The sequence below is a fragment of the Periplaneta americana genome, chromosome 2 (genome assembly GCF_040183065.1).
Source record: "Periplaneta americana isolate PAMFEO1 chromosome 2, P.americana_PAMFEO1_priV1, whole genome shotgun sequence".
NCBI classification, from domain to species: domain Eukaryota; kingdom Metazoa; phylum Arthropoda; class Insecta; order Blattodea; family Blattidae; genus Periplaneta; species Periplaneta americana.
Window position 1 is genome coordinate 31573290 of NC_091118.1, and position 22992 is coordinate 31596281.

The following is a 22992-nucleotide window of genomic DNA, read 5'->3' on the forward strand; positions in this document are numbered from 1 at the left end:
ATGTTTCTAATTGACATTTATCTATTTCTTCACCAGCCCTACCTAATCTTGTAGCTAACAGTGGCGCTACTTCTCGGTAAGATTAAAAGCAAGGGAGGAAGGGAGCGAGAAAGAAACCAAATTTCTCCTGGAATGGACGGAACAGATAAAATGTCATGTGCACATGTTGGCGACATTGTGTACTTCGTTATCATCGTAACCGTAACTATTATTTCATAAAATCTAGAATGAGATATGAAAAAACTTATTACTAATTTCAGAAAATAGCTAACTAGTTTAGCATTGTTGTCAACTATAAAGAAGAAATATAACTAAGAGTAAGACTCAAGTCTATGGACTCAGCTATGTGGAGTGCAATTCCGGCACAGCAGGCAACACTGCAGACTAGACGAATTTAACAGTCTCCAACTTGCTATTACGGACACAAAACATGTGAACAATATTTCGAGAACTGGTAAAATAATTCAATGGATAGTTACATAAACAACATGAATCCAATTTTACACACTTTGTAAGTTAATATTGTTTTATGTGATGAGAAAATATGACGCTTCAAGAGGAGGAGAAATTATTTAGACAGCAAAATTGTACTATTATGATGATCACCGCGCACATCCATTTTATCGGCATGGATAGCGTAGTCGGTATAGCGCTGGTGTTCTGTGCTCGAGGTTGCGAGTTCGATGCCGGCCAGGTCGATGGCATTTAAGTGTGCATAAATACGACAGGCTCATGTCAGTAGATTTACTGGCATGTAAAAGAACTCCTGCGGGACAAAATGCCGGCACACCGGCGACGCTGATATAACCTCGGTAGTTGCGAGCGTCGTTAAATAAACCATAATTCATAATTCTTAAGTCTCAATCATTTTTGCAATCATACTTTGAAGCAATCGATTTGCAAATCATGTTGTTTCTTAAAAACGTTTCATGTTATAAATATAACCTTATCAAACAATAATTAATTTATCATTAAAGTGCAATTTCATTTAAATCTGGACAATGCTAATAAAAAGTAGTTGTCTGTGTTAAGCGCAGACGTCTGGTTACCCTATTGATAATATGCATTTAGGTTCAAACCTGTCTTCGCACAACTGACTAAACAATATTCATTTTTTCTTTGCAATAATATCAGTCCACAAAATTAAAAAAATTAGCAGAAAAATAGCAATAAAAGGTCTCATCCTGAATTTTATAAAATAATAATGTGGAAGGGTCGTAATGCACCAATTGAAGTCACCCATTCATTCACAGTTTAGGAGAAAAATTGATTTATGTTTCTCCTGTAACATTATGGACTGATGTTTATGCAACTACTGATTCCATGAACTATGACCAAATATTTGTTTTTATTTTTTTTTCTATTTATTAAACAAGACAATGTTGAAATATGGTAAATATATACGACCAATTAAAACCCTGTTATTGTGTTCGGAAAAGATAGACCTGTGTTGTAAAAAGAGACAGGAAAAAAATGACAAGTCATGGAAACCCCTATTGATAACATAAGTAAAGCTATTGTCTGCCTCCAGATGTGAGGAGGGTCGGGTTATTATGAGCTGCCACATACACTTTCCTAGCAAGTCGTCAAATAAATAAGTCTTCAATGGTTGAAAAATTAACTCGTCATGGAACTTCACTGTGAAGGCCACTCGGTGAAGATGTGTAATAATTCGAAGCTCCTGGTTTTGAAAAACATATCTAGAAGGAGTAGTGGTAAGATAATTCCCTGGAAACATACCTTTAAATAGGATGCTCTTTGCGGACTATCAACTCCTTTTTTCGGTTACTGAAAAAAATTACAGAACAAAATCATTAATTTCAGTGAAATACTTGAAAAATACGAATAACACTAAAAATGTCAACATTTAAAATTCAACAAAACATAGCTGAGGAATAACACATCAATATAACTTATTGAAACATTTTTCAACTCTTCCTACATATTTTTATGTTTAGAGTAGTACATTCGTCTCCATAGAGAAGGGTTTTCCCTGAAAATAGTTTTTAACATTGAATAAATTTTATCTATGATCATGTGACGAAGATGAAAATGGATATTTGGAAAGCCCTCACAGGTTTGATTTTTTCAATATATACAAGTGAAACAGCAACAACTCTGAGGCTGTAAGATGGAAAAAAAAAAAAAAAAAACCTCTAAAATATTTGTAAGGGTGTACAGATGCGGAAATAATATTTGGAGCTCCCTTATTGAGTAAGTTTCGCTTACAACACAATGCACATGCGTGGTAAACAAGAGTCCCTGTATATACGAGGCGCATCCAGAAAGTAAGTTTCCCGATTTTTTCCTCTTGAAAATAAACGCAATTAGCCGTGTTAATTGCGCATGCGTAACAGATCTATGACGTATCAATCATATGCCAGCCGGACAGGTCCCGTCTGGTGCCAGTAGCGTGGCAGCAGTGGTCCGAAATGGAAGCTCTTATTCCTTATCCCGCCGCCTGCGAGGTTCGGTCGGTGATAAAGTTCTTTAATGCACAAAGCATTGCGCCAATTAAAATTCATCGGCAGCCCTGTCAGGTCTATGGGCCGAACATCATGAGTAAGCAGATGGTGCGTCGCTGGAGTAGGCAGTTTTCCGAAGGTCGTCAAAGTGTCCATGATGAAGAGCGCAGTGGGCGACCGTCCCTCATCAATGATGATCGTGTTGAGCTGGTGCGGCAGTGCACCATGGAGAACCGTCGCTTCACGATTACGGAGCTGAGCAGCCATTTTCCGCAGATATCGCGATCCTTGTTGCATGAGATTGTCACTAAGCACCTGCTGTTCAAAAAAGTGTGTGCCAGGTGGGTGCCGAAAAATCTGACAATCGAACACAAAATGCAACTTTTAGCAGCAGAACTGACATTTCTGCAACGATAGCACGATGACGGCGACGAGTTCCTCGACAGGATCGTCACGGGCGATGAGACTTGGATTTCGCACTTCACTCCGGAAACCAAGCAGCAGTCAATGCATTGGCAGCATAGTGGATCTCCGGTCAGGACGAAATTCAAACAGGCGCTGTTGGTACGGAAAGTGATGTGTACTGTGTTCTGGGACAGGAAGGGCATTCTGCTCATTGACTTCCTTCCAAGAGGTGAAACAGTAAACGCTGACCGTTACTGTGAAACACTGCGAAAATTGCGACGTGCCATTCAAAACAAGAGGCGTGGAATGCTTACTGCAGGTGTTGTGCTCCTCCATGACAATGCTCCTCCACATAAGGCTTGGCACACAGCAGCTGTTTTGACGGAATTTGGCTGGGAGTTGTTTCATCACCCACCCTACAGTCCTGATCTTGCTCCCAGTGATTTTCACGTTTTCTTGCACCTCAAGAAACTCCTGTCCTCCGATGAGCGTTTTGGCAACGACGAAGAGCTGAAGACGTCTGTCACACGCTGGTTCCATTCACAGGCGGCAGAGTTCTACGACAGAGGGATACAAAAGTTTATCCCACGATATGACAAGTGTCTCAATTCTGGTGGTGGCTATGTTGAAAAATAGCTGAAACATTGCTGTACCTGTTGCCAATAAATGTTTTCCTGAAAGTGTGTGTTTTTTTAATAGGGAAACTTACTTTCTGGATGCGCCTCGTATGCTACTTGTGGACAGTCGTGCGAAATTGTTGCCTACATACAGGTGGGTCCCCCCTTCAAGACTCGCTCCAATTTTAATTCCGTATCTATACATTTTAAGTGCAATATTAGAGTAGTCATTCCATCACACTAATTACTGCAGCTGCACGAAATACGCGTCTGGAACACTTGTCGTGAAATACCAGCAGTCTATTACACAAGATATATCCTAAAATAACTCCAGATAACATAATTCACTAGAAACTTGGATAAAGAAATGCAATTACGTATGATTTATTGCCTTATTTCGAATACTATGTAGGGTAAACATTGGTAATTTCGTGGCAGTGGTTATTTCGTGATACTTTTTCTTTGCTCTTTTGTGAACTAACCAATGGTGTTACGAGATACAAATTTCCGCCAAGGGATTGCATATGTTTTACAGTTTCCAGAAACATATAGCTAAGCTTTGTATGACTATTGTAGTTGCTTCAGTGAGCTTTTATGTTTGGAGAGAGCAAGTTTGCGTCGACTTCTCAGGCATACAAATTTTGTGGATGTTTGTAATTACATTACAGGCTTATTACTAAAGGTAAGCATATGATATTTGGTACAAAGATTTATTGTATCTTCATGAAATTTTTGGAAATGCTTTTGGAGTTTTAGATACATATGTAGTCGCCATATAGAATTAGCTTTACTGATAGAAATCTTAGCTGTTTGAGGCGAAATTTTATTGAGGATTAAATGTCACAATTTTTAAAATAGTATAAAATGTATTACAATAGGAATTTTAGAAATCTGAAGACAAAATGTGATAACAAAAAAGAAAACGGAGACGCAATGGGTTCAGTGTAGCTTCTGTTTGATTTGTTATCATGCTAAGTGTCAATGATAAGTGCTAGATGACTTACTTGCAAGAATTGTGACAGAAGATGGAACTTGGCTCCACCAGTTTGGACCGGAGACAGAGGCAGACAATGGAGTGGCATCGTGCAAATTCACCAAAGAAATAGAAATTCAAAAGTACGCCTTCGTCAGGAAACATTATGGCTACTGTGTTTTTCGATTCAGAAGGACTCTTGCTTGTGGATATCATGCCACACGGAACCACCATTAATTCTGACGGGTATGTTGCAACTCTCAAGAAACTTCAAGTTCGACTGAGTCGTGTTCGACGACATCGGGAGAAGCAGGATGTTCTGCTATTGCACGACAACGCACAGCCATATGTCAGTCACAAGACCACAGACCACATCAGAAAATTGGGATAGACAACACTGAAACATCCGCCTTACAGTCCTGAATTGGCACCGTGCGATTACCATCTCTTTGGTAAACTGAAGGATCCCTTCGCGGAACGAGGTTAGAAGATGACTCCCTTGTGCACGCTCCTAAAGAGTGGCTCAGACGTGTTGTTCCAGACGTTTACTGTGCTGGTCTACAGGCCCTCGTTCCTAGGTTACGTAAGGCAGTTGAAATGGACGGGGATTATGTGGAAAAGTGACATTTTGTTCCTTAAGGATGCATCTACAGTCTGTGAAAATAGCAAAGCAGTAGGATAAACATATAATTTTTAAACAAACGTTATGCATTACTTTTAGAGTTACCCCAGTAATATAGGCTATAGTAAAGTCCGTAATAAAAGTGTTCACCCTTTCAGGGCAAAGAAGATCCCTTTTCAATTTCAATTTTTACTTTCATTTCATTCTTATTATGTGTTGATATGTATTTCTATGTTTTCTTGCCATGAATATTAGACGGAATTACTATGTTTGAAGTCTTGTAACAATAAATGAGAATTTCATTTGACTTTAATGAATTTTTCCACAATTCTTCTACCTCTCACGAAATAATCAATGCAATATCACGAAATTACCAAGGTTATCACGAAATAACCAACCTTTCAGCTTAAGTTGTAAAAGTGGTTTTTGGCACATATTCAAGAACGTATCCAATCATTTATGTTTCCAGATTTGTACAGCAAGTTATCGTCTTTTAGATGAAAAAATCGGAATAAGGATATATTTACACATTTGCATTTTAAATTAGTTTTAATGAAATTATCACGAAATTACCAATGTTTACCCTAAGTACAATTGTAATAAATGTGCATAGGGTGGAGGAACGTTCTCTGACAACCTGCTTCAATGAAAGGAAATACTTCAAGAATACCACAATTAAAAGTATAGTGGATTATTACGTATGAGTTTAAATAATTCAGTTATATGTTAAAGAAAATAATAAAAATCTATCAACAGACTGAAACACTAAACCGATATAGGTAAACAGGATTTCTTAATATAAGAAAAATAAAATGTCTGGAAAAGGGATTATCGTGAATGGACTTCGTTCTGGTTTTACATTAATTGTTGTTGAAATGAAATTAACAGATTTACACGTCATGATTAGAGACAGTCAAAATTCGTGATTCGAGAAATCGAGAAAAACCTAAAAACTAATTAAACATATTTAACTCTTGATGTCCCAATGTTACCTACAGGTGCCGCTTCCTAACAACTGTCCAAAATTACCAGTAAATATATTTAAACAAAATCGCCGTCGACAATGCCTTAATAGACATCTGGTAACTGAATTTCAACCATTGTTGGCGACTAGCTCGTAAATGTGCAGCAGTAGAGAAGAAAACATCAGCGTGGATGCAGAAGAATCTCAACTTTGTGCGCACTACACATATTGGCTCTTGAAAATAGAACTAAGAGTTAAGTAGTTTTATGTTTGTTTCCATATATACATTACTAAACTATTGATATTTTGTGTGAAATTTTCATAAACAAGTAAAAAGGTGCATATAATGTATATAGGGACTAAAAGTGTCATGTCACCTCCAGGTGACATTGGTCAGATATATTAAACGTCCGATCTCATTACATTAGTATAGTTATGTTACTTATGTTTCTTTTATAACCTGGCTGTGTATGAAATACTGGAGATTATGGACCCAAGATGCAGTTGGAGCATCGTCTGTAAGTGATATTACCATATTTCCACCAGCTGATGGACCAGTTATGGGTGAGGAAAGTGGTGACGAAAAAACCAGTGACATCAACCATCTTCCAGGAAAAATACTCAGATCTACATTTGAAGTCAACGTTACTTCTGCCAATGACGTACTAATAGATAATGATGAAGGAAATAACCTGAGACCATCAACAATTGACCAGATAACAATGTCCAATTCTTATATTGAGGAAATAAACACTCAAGTTTCAACAGACAAAAACAAACTACCGAATTCAGATCTGAATATACATGGAAGAAATAATTATGGTCTACGAAAGAACACAGTGCTATTCTAACATTTCTCGCGATGAAAGACAATCTATTTCTAGTATTAGTCAGACTTCGGCAGAGAAAAAAAAATCTACTTCTATTATTTCTTTTCGTAATAAAGAGTGATCTGACAAATAAGAAATCTTTACTTGTAAATTTGGAAGAGGCGACCTAGATGAAACATTTGCAGATTATAATGAACCAAAACTTACTCCTGCGTTTTGGGTATAAACTTGGGTCAGCTGCTTCACGTCTTGGCTATTTCGCTGCGTTTGAACCATAGCAAAGAGCTAAACAGGCCAAGCAGAATATGGATTAGTAGCTGCTGTTGTCTTGGAACTTGAAAGCAAATTACCGGCAGCTTTTTCACCTTAGTTTTTACTTTGACAGTTTCTTCACAAGTCTCAAGTTGTTGTTAGTTCTTACTGAATACAAATGGAGGAATAGGAACCATTAGAGAAAAACCCATGGGGAAGTGTGTGGTTGAAGAATGATGCTAAGCACATGAAAAAGCGCAATCGTGGTGCAATATCTTTCGCTGTGCCACAGGATGATGTTGTTCGATAGCATAATAATATTGTCACTCTTGTTTCTAACTGCTACAATGTAACTCCAATTTTGAAAGCAGATCGAGTCAGTGTTATTGCAGGGAAACGAAGCAAAATTCAAGTGGATTGCCCTTCGGATATTGAATAGTACATCAAATACATGGGAGGAGTAGATAGATTTTGACGAAAATGTTCATTCTTCGAAAGTGAGCTTTCGTGGAACGAAATGGTGGTACCCACGTTTTGCATTTGGTCTCGATGTAACCTGTCATAATGCGTGGTCAGTATCAAAAAGAGACGCAATACAAAAAGACTTGACTTATTGTGAATTCCGGCGAAATATCGTGCAAGTATGTTGTGGTCTCTATGGAAAAGATCCATGCAGACATCCAGCGAGCGATTCAGCCTCATCCAGTAGTACTATTACATATATGCTATTTTAAATATTCTCCACTGAATAAAATATGATATTGCAGTCATTAAATGTGACAATAAGATTTAATGCCCAATGTCACCTACAGGTGACACCCTTACAGTCCGTTTGTAAATATGATTTTCCATGAATTCTCAATAAACAAGACTTCTATAGGTTATAATTAACATTATTTAGTCATTTACGAACAATTTGTACATCTGTAATGAGTTTGGGCTAAGACGGGACATGGTTCACATAAAAAATATCGTATATACACGTTTCAACTCACGAAACACTCGCGAAAAATCTAAAAAATCCTATGACTCGTGAATTTAGCATATTTTCTGTCGTTATTCGCGAAAAGACGCAATTTTTCACGAATTAATAAACACATTATCTAAATTTGGAAATTTTAGAAGTTCTGTTTGAAAATTGCACAAGGTTCGGAATACTGGCGCTGGATGGTGTGAGTTGAAATGGTCCGTAAACGGTTTGATGCAACTGAAAGCAGTTTGAAAACTCTCTTTGATTAGGTGCCAACCTTAAAGAATCTATCACCTAATGTAGCAGTACAATGCATAGTGAACTGAAGGACATAGTTAAAAATAATCCTGGGATTTCAGTGCGAGAAGGTTTGCTGTCATTACGTGGAGACCACAGTGATTTTGTGGACGGAGCACTCCAAGCTATATGGGTTCCAGCTTCTAATGTTGACTGTGAAATTTTTTTCACAGTTCTCGTGTGTGCTAACAAATAGAAGAAGAAACCTTACAATGACAAGCTTAGAACTGTTGTCTGCGTACAACTTTGAATGTCAAATAAAGTTAAGTATCTTAGAATTCTTGTCAACGTAAAAGTTTGAATATATAATAATAATTGTCAATTATCTTAAGCAAGATAGTAATTTAATAAAACAGGGTGAAAATTTCAGGTTTACTCAAGAAATGTTCGTTTTCACTCAAGAATTTTTATTCTTTTTAACCAAGAATTTTAGCCCCTTTTATTCAAGAATTTTGACTGTCTCTAGTCATGATTCATCACCGCATCAATCATCAATATCATAAACATTAATAAAATAAACTGTAATCAGTTACATGAACACAAGCCACCTACAACACACAATAGAAACAAGAACTCGACTAAAGTTAAAACAGCCTACTGATATACACACAAATGATAAACACGCGATATGACCACTGATGTTATAGCGTGTATAAATAAATTTCACAAAATAATAATAAGAATAATAATAATAATAATAATAATAATAATAATAATAATAATAGTAATAATAATAATAGCTACTCTTCAAAACTCCGGAATGATGCAATCAGCCGACTGAAGTCTTGCAGCACCGGAGATCAGATTTCGATCATTTTCATGTTGTAATTTATGAACTACAACTGAGTTCTACTGGATTTTGAAAACTTTATTGCCTCATTTATGCATTGATTGATGTGATTGCATTAAATACAGCTACAATTATGAAACAAAAATGCATAGTTAAATTTTTGACCGGTTAATTGGTTAGTTTGTCACTCATATTGTCGGTTGGTCAAACCTTGCTAATTTTATAAAACAGTCATGCATTTTATAAGTATCACTTCGGTGGGTCTGTGGGACATCTTCACGTCATCACCTTTTATATTTAACAGGTTATTAACGACGCTGTATCAAATACTGGGATAATTAACGTAGATTTAATTGATGGGAGCGAGATGATATTTGACGAGATGAGACCAAAGATACGCCACAGGATTACCTGACAATCGCTTTAAAGATGGAAAAAAACTTGGAAAAACTTAAGCAGCAATCTAGCTCACGCCTCGGCTTGTCGTTAGGATTGCGATTTGTCGTTTCTTTGGTCGACATATTTATTGATAAATGGTTAGTGGTTGATTAGGCTGTCTGCTATAGATCTAGTTTATTGCTTCATTGAGCGGTTGTTCGTCTGGCCGGTGGAGTTTTAATTGTCATAAGAAGACGGGTGAAGAACTGTGAATGTGGTTGTAATTATTTCGGAGTCAATAGAACACAAAAATGAACACTAGAGGAGTTTTAACTGTGAGGAAAGTGGTGAAGAACTGATAATGTTAGCATAGTTATTTTGGAGTGAACGCAACACAAAAATTAAAAAAAAATTAACACTAGAAGAGTTTTAACTGTGAGGAAAGTGGTGAAGAACTGATAATGTTAGCATAGTTATTTTGGAGTGAATAGAACACAAAAATTCAAAAAATGAACACTAAGAGGAGTTTTAACTGTGAGGAAAGTGGTGAAGAACTGAGAATGTTAGCATAGTTATTTTGGAGTGAACAGAACACAAAAATACAAAAATGAACACTAGAGGAGTTTTAACTGTGAGGAAACTGGTGAAGAACTGATAATGTTAGCATAGTTATTTTGGAGTGAACAGAACACAAAAATACAAATGAACGCTAGCGGACTTTTAACTGTGAGGAAACTGGTGAAGAACTGATAATGTTAGCATAGTTATTTTGGAGTGAACAGAACACAAAAATTCAAAAAACGAACACTAGAGGAGTTTTAACTGTGAGGAAACTGGTGAAGAACTGATAATGTTAGCATAGTTATTTTGGAGTGAACAGAATACAAAAATGAACGCTAGCGGACTTTTAACTGTGAGGAAACTGGTGAATAACTGATAATGTTAGCATAGTTATTTTGGAGTGACCAGAACACAAAAATACAAAAATGAACACTAGAGGAGTTTTAACTGTGAGGAAACTGGTGAAGAACTGATAATGTTAGTATAGCTATTTTGGAGTGAACAGAACACAAAAATGCAAAAATGAACACTAGAAGACTTTTAAGTGTGAGGAAAGTGGTGAAGAACTGATAATGTTAGCATAGTTATTTTGGAGTGAACAGAACACAAAAATGCAAAAATGAACACTAGAAGACTTTTAACTGTGAGGAAAGTGGTGAAGAACTGATAATGTTAGTATAGTTATTTTGGAGTGAACAGAACACAAAAATACAAAAATGAACACTAGCGGAGTTTTAACTGCAAGGAAAATAGTAAACAACTATGATTGTGGGTATAGATATTTTGGAGTGAACAGAACACAAAAATGTAGGCTATATTGGCGGAGTTTTAACTGTCAGAAAGAGACGGGTAAAATACTGTGAATGTGGGTACAGCCATTTTGGAGTGAACAGAATACAAGAAGTAGGTAAACATTATCGGTTTTTTTAACTCTCAGAAGGAGCAATGATTATTCGGGGAAAGAAATTCGTCCCGGCACCGGGGATCGAACCCGGGTCCTTGGTTCTACGTACCAATTGCTCAAACCACTAAGCTACAATGAAGTTCAATCCACAGCACCGAATCGAATCCCTCTCCTCTAGTATTTTTCCTTTTGTGGCCTGACTCCATGTTCGACATATACGAGAATAGCAACGATATATTAAGTCAACTGCCATTATACAAGGAGTGCACTCAATTGAGTGACTTGGTGGCCGGGATTCCACAGTAATGTGCAGTGTTGGGCGAAGAATCTACGTAAAGTTTAATTTTTGATCCTACAGATACCACAAACTAGGTTGGTAAGTGCTCTATAACAGAGACGAGAGAAAGTTTTACAAAACGAGGCGCTTGCGCCGAGTTTTTAAATTCCCGAGACTCTGTTATGCACTTAATGCCCTGTGTTGCATACTATTTTCTTTGCAAAATCATAATTTATATCTTTATCTTCTTTATTATGTATTAATTTTGAACTTAACGTTTGTAATTTTGTTAATGGCAATGTATAATTTTCTACGTGACCGTGTTTTTATATTAGCCTATTTTGAATTATTTGTTGGATACGAATACATTTTATATGCACACATTCTTCAAATAAATAAAAACTATTGGAATATACGATAACATAACATAACATTTAATAATTTGTTCAAACTTCACGTTCAACTTTAATGTTCTCAAAGCGTTAGAAGTCGTCGTTGTACTCCAGTGGATACCTTCGCATGTTGGTATTTCAAGGAATGAGATTGCGGACTCCCTAGCAAAAAAAGGGACTGAAATATTGTTACGAACGACCTCCCAACTTTCGTATCACAACTTGAAACGATTAGTTAACCGCTCATTTAAGAATTAGTTTCTCTCAGATCTTCAAATAAAGAGTGATGGCAAGAAATAGGCTGGTCTTGTTGACAAGTCAGAGATACTTCCTGATCATCCCCGTAAAGAGACTGTAGCTGCCATAAGGATTGCCACAGGACACGACTGCCTGGCGGAATATTTATATAAACTGGGTATTTTACCATCACCTCAGTGTGTCATTTGTAATGCGGAAAATTCTGTTATGAATTGAGAACATTTAAATGTTTATAAAACAAAAACTTGTAAATTTTAAATCCCCTATAGGGAAGTTGTGCTGGTCTACCAGAAACCAAATGATGTTGAATCAATCTGGTTGAGCAAAAAAAAACACACACACACACACACGCAAGCACGCACACACACACACACACACTTTGATGTTCTTTCATAGTTCTTGTTCTTTATTAATTTACAAGTGACTATGTCAAGTTTGTAAAGAATTTACTGTTATTTCCAGTATTTCCGTTGTAACCATTGAACGTGTTGTATCTTCAAGTTACATGGTATGCAATAATGACTATGCCAAAAGAGCATGATTGTGCGAAAATAATATATAAACTCTGCTCAAACATTTAAGGGAAAATGGTTATGTTGTTTAGTCAACTGTCCGAAGACAGGTCTGAACCTCACAAGTGATACCAAGAAGACACCACTTATGAGGAAACTAGGCCAGGAGATAATGGGGTAGGGTGGGCAGTTCCTTTCCCCCTCCATTGCATACATCGCCGACTAGCTACAAATTACACTAGTCAGACTGGTTGTTACGGTGTAACGAAAAATCAAAATAAATTGCCTGAATGAAAAGGAATGCAATTTTCACGAGAGGGTTACTACGACCCAGCACTGCGACCTTTTACCTTTTATTGCGCTAACCCTCAAGCTAGGCGCATTTCCAAACCCACACCGTCTGACTGCACTAAAGTTCGCTGCGTATCCAGGTTTCAAGCAGGCAACCTCCCTCGTCCCTAGGCCAGCCCCCTCCGTGCGTCGCCAACCGGCAATCGGGGAATGCTATGGAATTATGACGGAATGATGTAGGTGCCTAATATGGAGAAACGGGAGGACCCTGAAAAAAACACGAACTGACACCTTGTCCTCCACAAGTGTCACTATGGATTATTGAATGAAAAATTCAGGCTTAACCGGTACTCGAACCCGGGCCGCCTGCGCGACAGGCTGAAGGTCACATGGGAACCTTACTTCATTATGAGATGAAAAGGCGGTATGCCGTATATTTTTGGAAATAGGAAGCAAAGGTGAGTCGGCAGGTGAAATATTTGCCCCTGTGCTCCATACGGACAAAAGTTGTGGGACCCCAAGGGTCGATTTCTAAAACGAGGTCTAGACCATGGCCATGGCTTTAAACTGCGTTTGGATTTATAAAACGAGGTCTTTTTCATTTTTCTGAGCCACGGCTCGAAACCATGGTCTGAACCAGAGACCACGGCTGGGGCAGGTTTAAAACCATGGCTTCATGTATACAAGATGGAGGAAGTAGATCAGCTGGATGATTAAATTTGTGTCTACGAGTATTAAATCCCTAGATTAGAGTGATGAGAGACAGAAATAATCTTTTGTAACTATATAACGACGAGAATTTCAGGCGAATATTTCGAAGGAATCACCGCAAAATTTAGTAAGAATGCTAAATAATTATCTGCAAAGAAATGCAATTTTTTTTTCCTTCTTGTTGCTTTGAGGTAAGTAAGATATACGGTAATATTTTGTATTAATTACACCTTTATGCCTGTAAGACGATATCACTTAATTCTTAGTCTTTACAGCAGTTATGGACATTTTACTTAATTCTCGAAAATGATGTGGACCTACAAGAATATGAAGCAAACGTGATTTTGTCATCTTATTTTAAGTTTTATGCTACTGGGGCGTATTAAGGCCTATGTGAAAATAGAACCATATTACATTTTAGTTTCAATTGAAATTTTAATTCAGTTTATATTTCGGTTATTGATTCCTTGGAACCGGTTTTCAGGTAGTTGATGTTGGTAGTAGTTATGAACAAATGATAAACTACAACATAAACGTTGGACTTGTGCTAATGATTTGGTCAATATCATTCTGGTACCTAAAAATCCGTTCCCTATTAAATACCAAGTAATGCTAGTATCTTAAAAGCACACATATTCTGTAAAATAGTAAATACAGTGAAACCTGCCTTTGCGGTCACTTCATTTAAACGGCCACCTGGCCAAAAGGCCAATTTTCTCTGGAACCAATTGGATTTGCCATAAGATCAATACAAATTGTCTCTTTATTTAGCGGCCACCTCATGCTTCGGCCAGCGGCCGGGGTCTGTTTGGATTGGAACCTGACTATATAATAGTCACTGTCCAACAAAAATTTTTTTCACGGATACTGTCTGACCTATTTTTTCGATGGTTAGAGGACAGGGGACAATAGCTAAGTGTACAACAGTACACCCTCCATATCTTGGGGTTAGTTGGTTAATGTTTTATGACTCTTTTGTCACTTTCCACTCCGACCCTGCACAGCTATAAATTCTTACTCGTTTTTAAAGGAATGAAACACGGACGTTTTCTATCGAAAATGTCACAATATGTTTTAGGTCAGTAGTTAACCATTCGAATTTTTTTTTTAATTTTTTTTCCTCCTCTTTTTCTATTTGGACCACCTTTTACGAATTTTTCTTCTTTTCATTCAGTTGATTCAGAGGAACTGTGACGTTAGTTTTAGAGATAAATTATATCTAACAATAAATGTAGAGTGGTATTAAGTTAAGAGGTGAGACGAAAAATGATTTAAGAAAGTGAGAAAGGAACATCTGCGAGAAAAATCGCAGAAATATTCAAATGTGGAAGGACACAAATACACGGTATAATTAAGATGAAATATTAAAAGAATGGGAGGAAAATATGTATGGTGGCCAAAAAAGAAGAGAGAATCTGTGTTTAGTAATGTGAATGATTTCGTTTACGAATGGTTCAAGTGTGCGAGGGCGAAGAAATTGAGTTTTGAAAAGGCTAGTTGCAAGAATGGAAGAGGCTGACATTAATATGCACGATTGTTGTACGCGCACAGTACCTAAGTCAATGAAATTCAGTACTTTCATGATGATTAATAAAAAACCGCAGCCTTAATCAAGCGGCCACCTGATAAAACGGCCATTTTACAAGGTAACTTCAGATGGCCGGTTTAGACAGGTTTTACTGTATAACAATACCTTAGCTGAAAACAAAAGAGTGTGACTTATGCAATTCAATAAAAACATTAATCCTGATGTTCATTTCTTTCTAATATCGACTTTTACACAAATAAAAATCGATTCTAAGCTGCGTTGCCATATATAAAACCCACGAACCTCGGTTTCTCCTCAAGCCGCGTCTCGACTTCGTTTTAGAAATCGCATAAGGATTCAGACCTCGATCGTGGTTTAAAAGCTGAGGTTTGGAACCACGATTTCGTCCGTGTTTTGGAAATCGACCCTAAGGGTCGATTTCTAAAATGAGGTCTAGACCACGGCCATGGCTTTAAACCGCGTTTGGATTTATAAAACGAGGTGTTTTTCATTTTTCTGAGCCATGGCACGAAACCGTGGTCTGAAGCAGAGACCATAGCTGGGGTAGGTTTAAAACCACGACTTCAGATATACAAGATGGAGGAAGTAGATCAGCTGGATGGTTATTTATCAAAGGAAAATTTGTGACTATGAATATAAAATTCAGGGTTAGATGATGAGAGACAGGAATAATCCTTTGTAACTATATAACGACTATAATTTCATCCGATTTTCGAAGGAATGAAAGCAAAATTTAGCAAGAATGCTAAATAATAATCTGCAACGAAATGCAAGAGGCGCCAGGTTGACAAGTTTTTTCACCTTCTTCTTGCTTTGAGGGAAGTAAGATATAATATTGTATATTAATTATACCTTGATGCCTATAAGACGATATAACTTAATTCTTAGTCTTTACAGTAGTTTTGGACATATTATTTAATACTCGACTATGATGTGGGTCTATAAGAATATCGTCGTTGTTCCCGCAATTACTCCTATGTACTGACTATAAAATTTTTCAGTAGGAAGAAAATACACATTTATTCTTCCTATGGCAGCAGTACATAGGAGACTGTGAATTCTTACATTTTCGAAACAAAGAAATATAATTACATATAGGAGATTTTATTATTTGCTGTATCACTATTTAACTTATTTAATAGAGCAAAAATCTGAAAATCGATAAATATGTCACATAGGAGTTATTGCAGGAACAACGACGATATGTATGAAGCAAACGTGATATTTTCTTCTTATTTTAAGTTTTATGCTACTGGGGCTTTCCACGTAGTAGGCCTATTACTCTATATGTGAAAATAGTATCATACAACATTTTAGTTTCAATTGAAATTTTAATCCAATTAATATTTAGGTTATTGATTCGTTAGACCAGGGTTTTCAGGTAGTTAATTTTGGTAGTAGTTATGAATAAATGATAAACTACAACATAAACGCTCGACTTCTGCTAATTATTTGGTCAATATCATTCTGGTACCTAAGAATCAGTTCCCTATTAAATACCAATTAATGCTAATATTTCAAACGCACTATATTCTGTAAATCTATACTAATAATAAATCTGTAGCAGAAATTTTTCTGGTAATTTTCGATTTTCCAAAAATAATTGGTCCTAACATATACAATTAACCACCCTGAAACCGAAAATCGATTTTTTTTAATTTTTGTTTGTATGTCTGTCTGTATGTTTGTTACCTTTTCACGCGATAATGGCTGAACGGATTTCGATGAAAATTGGAATATGAATTACGTTCGTTGCAACTTAGATTTTAGGCTATATAGCATTCAAAATACATTATTTAAAAGGGGGGGGGGTTATAAGGGGGCCTGAATTAAATAAATCAAAATATCTCGCTTATTATTGATTTTTGTGAAAAATGTTACATAAGAAAAGTTTCTTTAAAAATAATTTGCGATAAGTTTTATTCCCTGAAAAATTTTGATAGGACTGATATTTAATGAGATAAATGAGTTTTAAAATTAAAATAACTGCCATCTAAGGCCGTGTAATGAATTAAAAAACAAATGACTTCGTCTATAAGGGGCCTTGGACAGCAACAATCGAAAGCTATGAAAGATAGCCTACAGATAATGTTTCTGTGTTTGTATGAAGTAATATCAGAAGCTAAATTAACCGATTTGTATAATTAATTATTAATTCACCATTGGAAAGTGTAGTTTCTCTAGATGGACATAATGGTATAATGTTATTACAGTAACTTCTGAGTGAATCGAGGACAGGTAAGATTAAAATAGCTTCTTATGCACAGAAAATATGATAGGCTATTCTGTACATTCGTTTCCTGTATTTCCTAAAATAATTTTTTTGATCAAATGAGTGGTCTCTGGATCAAAATGATCGCATTTTAATTATGCAAATACAATTTAAATTAAGTAATATAATAAACGATTTATCCTTATATCAAACACGAATGTTCCCTGGATCAAATGTCCTATTTTAATTATGTAATTACTTTATATTTATTTATAACGGGTGCAGCGGAGCGCACGGGTACGGCTAGTGAGTAAATATAACAATACCTTAGCTGGGAACAAAAGAATGTGACTTCCTGCAATTCAATAAAAATATAATCCCGATGTTCATTTCTTTCTAATATCGACTGTTTACAGAAATAAAATTCGATTCTTAGCTGCGTTGCCATATATAAAGCTCACGAACCTCTGTTTCTTATTAAGCCGCGTCTCGACTTCGTTTTAGAAATCGCATAAGGATTCAAATCTCGATCGCTGTTTAAAAACCTAGGTTCATAACCACTATTTCGTCCATGTTTTAGGAATCGGCCATAAATTTCACATGACAGTCTGTGGGAAGTGACTCAATGTGCACGAAATGTTAAAATTAAGTTGTTTTTTGAAGTCAATATATTGCAAACGATTTATTACAGCTGTTGTACTTTTGAAATACTAGGCATTATCGCTAGGGGGCTATCACATACTTTCACCTTACGGAAAGGCAAAGTCATGCTGTTATAGGTATTCTTATGCTTCATAAGTGTTCAGACTGTATGACTGATCAGAAGCTCCTCGCATCGTATCGTACGAAGTCGTAAGCCAGCTCTTCTCCTCTTACGGAAAGGTACGTATCGTCGGCCAGTTAGTGAAACACACTAAAGGTTGGTTCGCAATAAACCGGGAACGGAAACGACGAGGACAAGAACGGAAATAATGTTAAAATAAGTGTATATTGTGACAGCGACGTGAGATTCGAACTCAGACCAGCGTCCCGCAAGAGAGCAGATCGCGCGGGCTCCACGGAGCACTGAGGGACGGCGCGCGGCGGAGAGAAGAGAGGGGAAAGGGCCTACGCGGCGAGGGAGATTGCGCGCGCAGCTGCTTGCGGAGTGAAGGGGGGACGGACCCTCCCGAATCTTCTAGAGGAGTCCGTCGAAGCAGCAGCGTGCAAGATAATTCGAGAGGACACCCGTAGAAATTTCTCGTAACTATGATTTTGCTATAAAAGAAGAAACGCGAGCGAACTTGGGCAGTAGTTTTTCAGTTTATACAGTCAGTAAGCTAGAGCAAGCAAGCCAGTCTTGTGTACCGGAGTTCGACTCGAGTGTGCGTCCGCAACTGTGTCAGCATCCGAAGGCCTGAGTTCGAATGCAGTGGACCGCAGTTGGAGGGACCTGAGTTCGAGTGCAGTGGACCGCAGTTCGAGGGACCTGAGTTCGAGTACAGTGAACTGTCTCTGAAGGTCTGTGGTTCGAGATACTGTGAACTCGAGTGACTGAGCTAGAAGAACTGTGAACTGAGAACTGACAGTTCTGATTTGTAAATAGTGCTTTGTAAATATTAGTTAAGATTAACAGTTCATTGTTGTTCGTAATAGTCTAAGTAAATTGTCATTGTCGTTTGTGGAGTGCAATAACGAACGCTGGGTTGCTGTGCGGAGAGCAAATCCCATTGTTGCCGAGAGCGTTTAAGGTGAATTGTAGAAAGGAATTATTGTTGAGATAATAAAGTTATATTATTGTTGAGTTGAAATAAATTTACAATATAAATGTGAGCGCTCACAACAGTTAATTGTGAATGCTCACATTTAAATACATTTATTTTAACAATATTTCCGTTCTCGTCCTCGCTGTCGTTTCCGTTCCGGGTTTATTGTGAACCAGCCTTAACCAGGGAACCGTCCCAATTGGGCCGCAACTATTTAAAAAAAAATATGCGAGTTAATTTTTGCATGATAAACAACATGACAATAGTTGTTTTTATGTTGTTAACGACATATGAAATGAAATGAAATGATTAGCCTAAAAATGTCCCGTTGAGAGCAAAGGCCTCCTTCTATAGAGGGAGAGCTCTTTTTGCCTCACGCGGTGAGCTACTCCGCTTAAGAGATGTTTACACGCTTGGGTTCTTCACTTGGTTCACATTCTGCACTGTTTTGATATTGTTCGCTTAACTTGTTTCTGTCGCACTGTTTTTAGTCACTATTCACTTGTCTTTTCTATTTCTTGCCCTGCTTGAGCAATGGCTTCCTACACGTACTCTGAAGAGGTCGGCCCATCTTCTGCTTGGTCTTCCGTGTGATATCTTGCCAATACGGGGGTCCTATAGTGTGACTTTCTGTGTCCATCTTCCGTCTCCAAGTCTTACAACATGGCCTCCCCCCTTCAATTTGGTGTTGTGTCTTGCAGTTCTGGATCTTCAATTGCTGATCTCTTTCGGAGCACTTCGTTTGGAACTGTCCCTCAGTGATAAGCCTAGTATCCTTCTCAGCATTTTCCTTTGGCATATTTGAAGATTGTTACAAAATTCGGCAGTGAGACACTATGTCTGACACCCATATAACAGTACACGAATTACGCAGGGCTATAATATTTTTTTAGTTTTTTGCTGTTACACAGGGTGGAAGGTAACCTTTTACAATCCTTCACACACATAACAGATCATGTCATTTGGAAACGTTTTGTCAAATAACATTTATCCATGACCATAACGAAAAACATGCCTTTACTAAATACTTTCGCGTTTGTAAACTAGGCTTTTATTCAACATTACTTTATTTTACTAGTGAGATAAAGACTTTATCTCACAGTTCATTAGTATTTTCCTAGTACCCGGGCACACACGTATACTTTTCCACTGAACTATTACTCTAGAAGTTAATGTATTAGTTACTAGATGTCACTACCTCTACTTTTTTATTACCATTTCTTAAATACACTCAATCTCCTTCTCTTTTCTCTATCTGCTACGTCGTAATTTGTACATTACATCCATATCTGATATGCATCTTTTTATAATTTTGTAATAATTTACCATTTGGGATGCGAGGAGACTTGAACCTGCGAAGTTGGGTTTATAGGATTTTAAAACAACACGCGTTAGCCAACTGAGCTAAACAGACACGACGATTAATAAAGTTTTAATATTCCTCTTAAGTTTACAGAAGTAAAATATGAAATTATTTTAATCACAATAGTCCCGTGAAAACTTCTAAACAATCCCTGAAACTTCAAAAAGACGAAAATACACGTTTAAAATGAAAAAATATATATTAAAATTATATAATTAATTATAATTTATTTATCCAACGCCTTAGATAAAATTCGTTACTAATCATGGCCTCCTACATCATGACCTACCTAGTACACGTATTGATTCTAAAATCCATGCCATGGTATGTGATTACATGAGGATTTATTTTCAACATATTTTCTTTTATAAAACATAATTTTTCGTTATGGTCATGGATAAAATTACGTATGCTACTTGTGAGCGTGATCTTTATTGCACTCGTGTAATTTAAGCACTCGGCTGACGCCTCGTGCCTAAATCTTTCCACTCGTGCAATAAAGATGCACTTACCTCACAAGTACCATAAATAACTATTTTTCATACGACCAATAGTTATTGTAATATTTCGAGAAAACGAATGTTGCATCGTTGTAGACCAGTGGTCGTCAGCACTCGCTGAAATGTGCAATGGGTACGCGGTGCAGTCCCATGCGCACCGTGTGCAAAAGGGAGAGATAGAGAGTATACCCGCTAGCAGCTACGAGAGCACTATAGTGCACTGCGTTTTCCGCGGGTAACAGATGCTAGCCCCAGCGTGCTCTGTGCTGACGACTCTTGTTGTAGACAGTAGCAGTGTTTACTTCGCGAGATCATTGCATCCCAGCATAATGAATGCCGCTCCAATCATCTACTTGGCAGGGGTTTTGAGAGGATGTACACACATACCGTTTTGTAAACAAAAACATCTGTTGAGAATGCAGTCAAATCAAAATTTATGTAATCGTAATATGTTAATTACACGAACTATGTTATTCGATACCTATGATGAAACGTTCGCTATTATATCGTTACAGCACTAAATAATTTAGTACGAACAAACACGTAGTTTCCGTTACATTTCATCAATAATACAGTAGAATGAAAAATTATGCAAAAAACAAAATTAATCCTTTAAATGCAGTATTATTTTACATTAAGGATCACACAGTTGATGTCACTCCAAATCAATTACAATACAGTACAATGTTTGGAAGAAATAAATAATTTTGAAACTAAATGAAAATGATACACATTAATGTAAGGTATATTGTTAAATTTTGTACAGCATTCTCTACAGTATCTTTTAATAGTAATATACGTTACAAGAGCGGTATGTTGACGTTTTCATGGTCGAGGAAAAGATTGAAAAAGCGAAACGTAGTTGAGCTTTTTTAATTTCCGAGGACATGAAAACAAACATACCGCTCGTGTATCGTACATTATTTTGTGCGAAGATCGTTTATTACATACCTGAAAGACGAATTTCTAATTAGTTGCAATGAAATCTTCATCTTGGGGGTCTGTTTAATGACGGCAACTTCGGAAAACCAAAATATCTTTCTTCAACATTGTTGCTATAAAATGTTTTCTTTGTTTACTATACTCCAGCAGGCCGTGATATACGTCTGTCTTTTTCCCCCCAGTCTATAAATGCGAACTTAAAACAAACGGTAAGGTTATATAATGATTTATTTTTCATCTTAATATTTTAACAATATTATTTATATAAGATATTGCAGTAATAACATCGGCATCTGGAATCTTGTTGATTTTTTCACGGCTTCCTTAATGTTACTTGTATCAGGAATGCAATAAGTTTCGTGGAGTAGTAGACTTTACTTAATTTTTGCAAATATTTAAAGACAATAATTAGCATTGCAATTTAGGTGAAATTGCAGTGGTAAGTTTCCAATTTATAATTATTACTATGTTAAACGTCTCTAAAAATAATATGTTAAAAGCCTAAAGCAGTAAAATGAATGTCTCGCTTAAGCGGTAAGAAGAGGGAAATTGTTATGTGTGTTACGTTGGGAATACTGAATATGGTATTTCACACTTGCCGCGTATTGGTTCTGTGCGGAAAACAAGCAAATACGCACGATTTCGCACAAAGGTATTGTTCAAAGTGTCCAACAGTTGCGTGAATACAACTTTCACACTCCTGATCCAGTTATCTGTTACGGTATAAGCGAGCAGCTGCAGCGGCATTGTAACCAGTCCAGATATTCACGATTATAAAACAGTGGCATGTCGTGTTTCAACTGCTTCGAACGTGCAGTAGCCTGCCTTTATAGCTGGTTTATATATTAAGTACCTGTTTTAATTTAAATGTCAGTCAGCATTTTAATATATTCCTTCTTTATTTTGTTAAGATTTTATTGTTCATTTTCTTTTGATTTAATATTATTGTCTTTTTACTGTTTTCATTCTCTTTTGAATACTTATATTTCGTATCATGTTCTGTTTGTGTGATACAGTCTGCTCTATCTCCTTCATTTACACAAGACTACTATTTTCTTTTTAATCAATTATTATCTTTACTATGCTATTATTATTATTATTATTATTATTATTATTATTATTATTATTATTATTATTATTAACATTATTAAATGTTACTTTTAAGTGTAATTTCGTTGACCTATATACTACAGGCTAGTGCTGCTTATGATT

The 22992-nt window shown here is 36.6% G+C and overlaps 1 protein-coding gene across 1 annotated transcript in view; it reads left to right on the forward strand.

Annotated features, from left to right (window-relative positions):
• Positions 1-3176: 3176 nt before the first annotated feature.
• LOC138695158 (UDP-glucosyltransferase 2-like) overlaps positions 3177-22992 on the forward strand; it is a 38734-nt gene continuing 18918 nt past the window's right edge. Inside the window, exon 1 of the mRNA XM_069819615.1 lies at positions 3177-3419. Within this exon, the coding sequence (XP_069675716.1) occupies positions 3177-3419 (243 nt within the window). The remainder of the gene's footprint in view (positions 3420-22992) is intronic.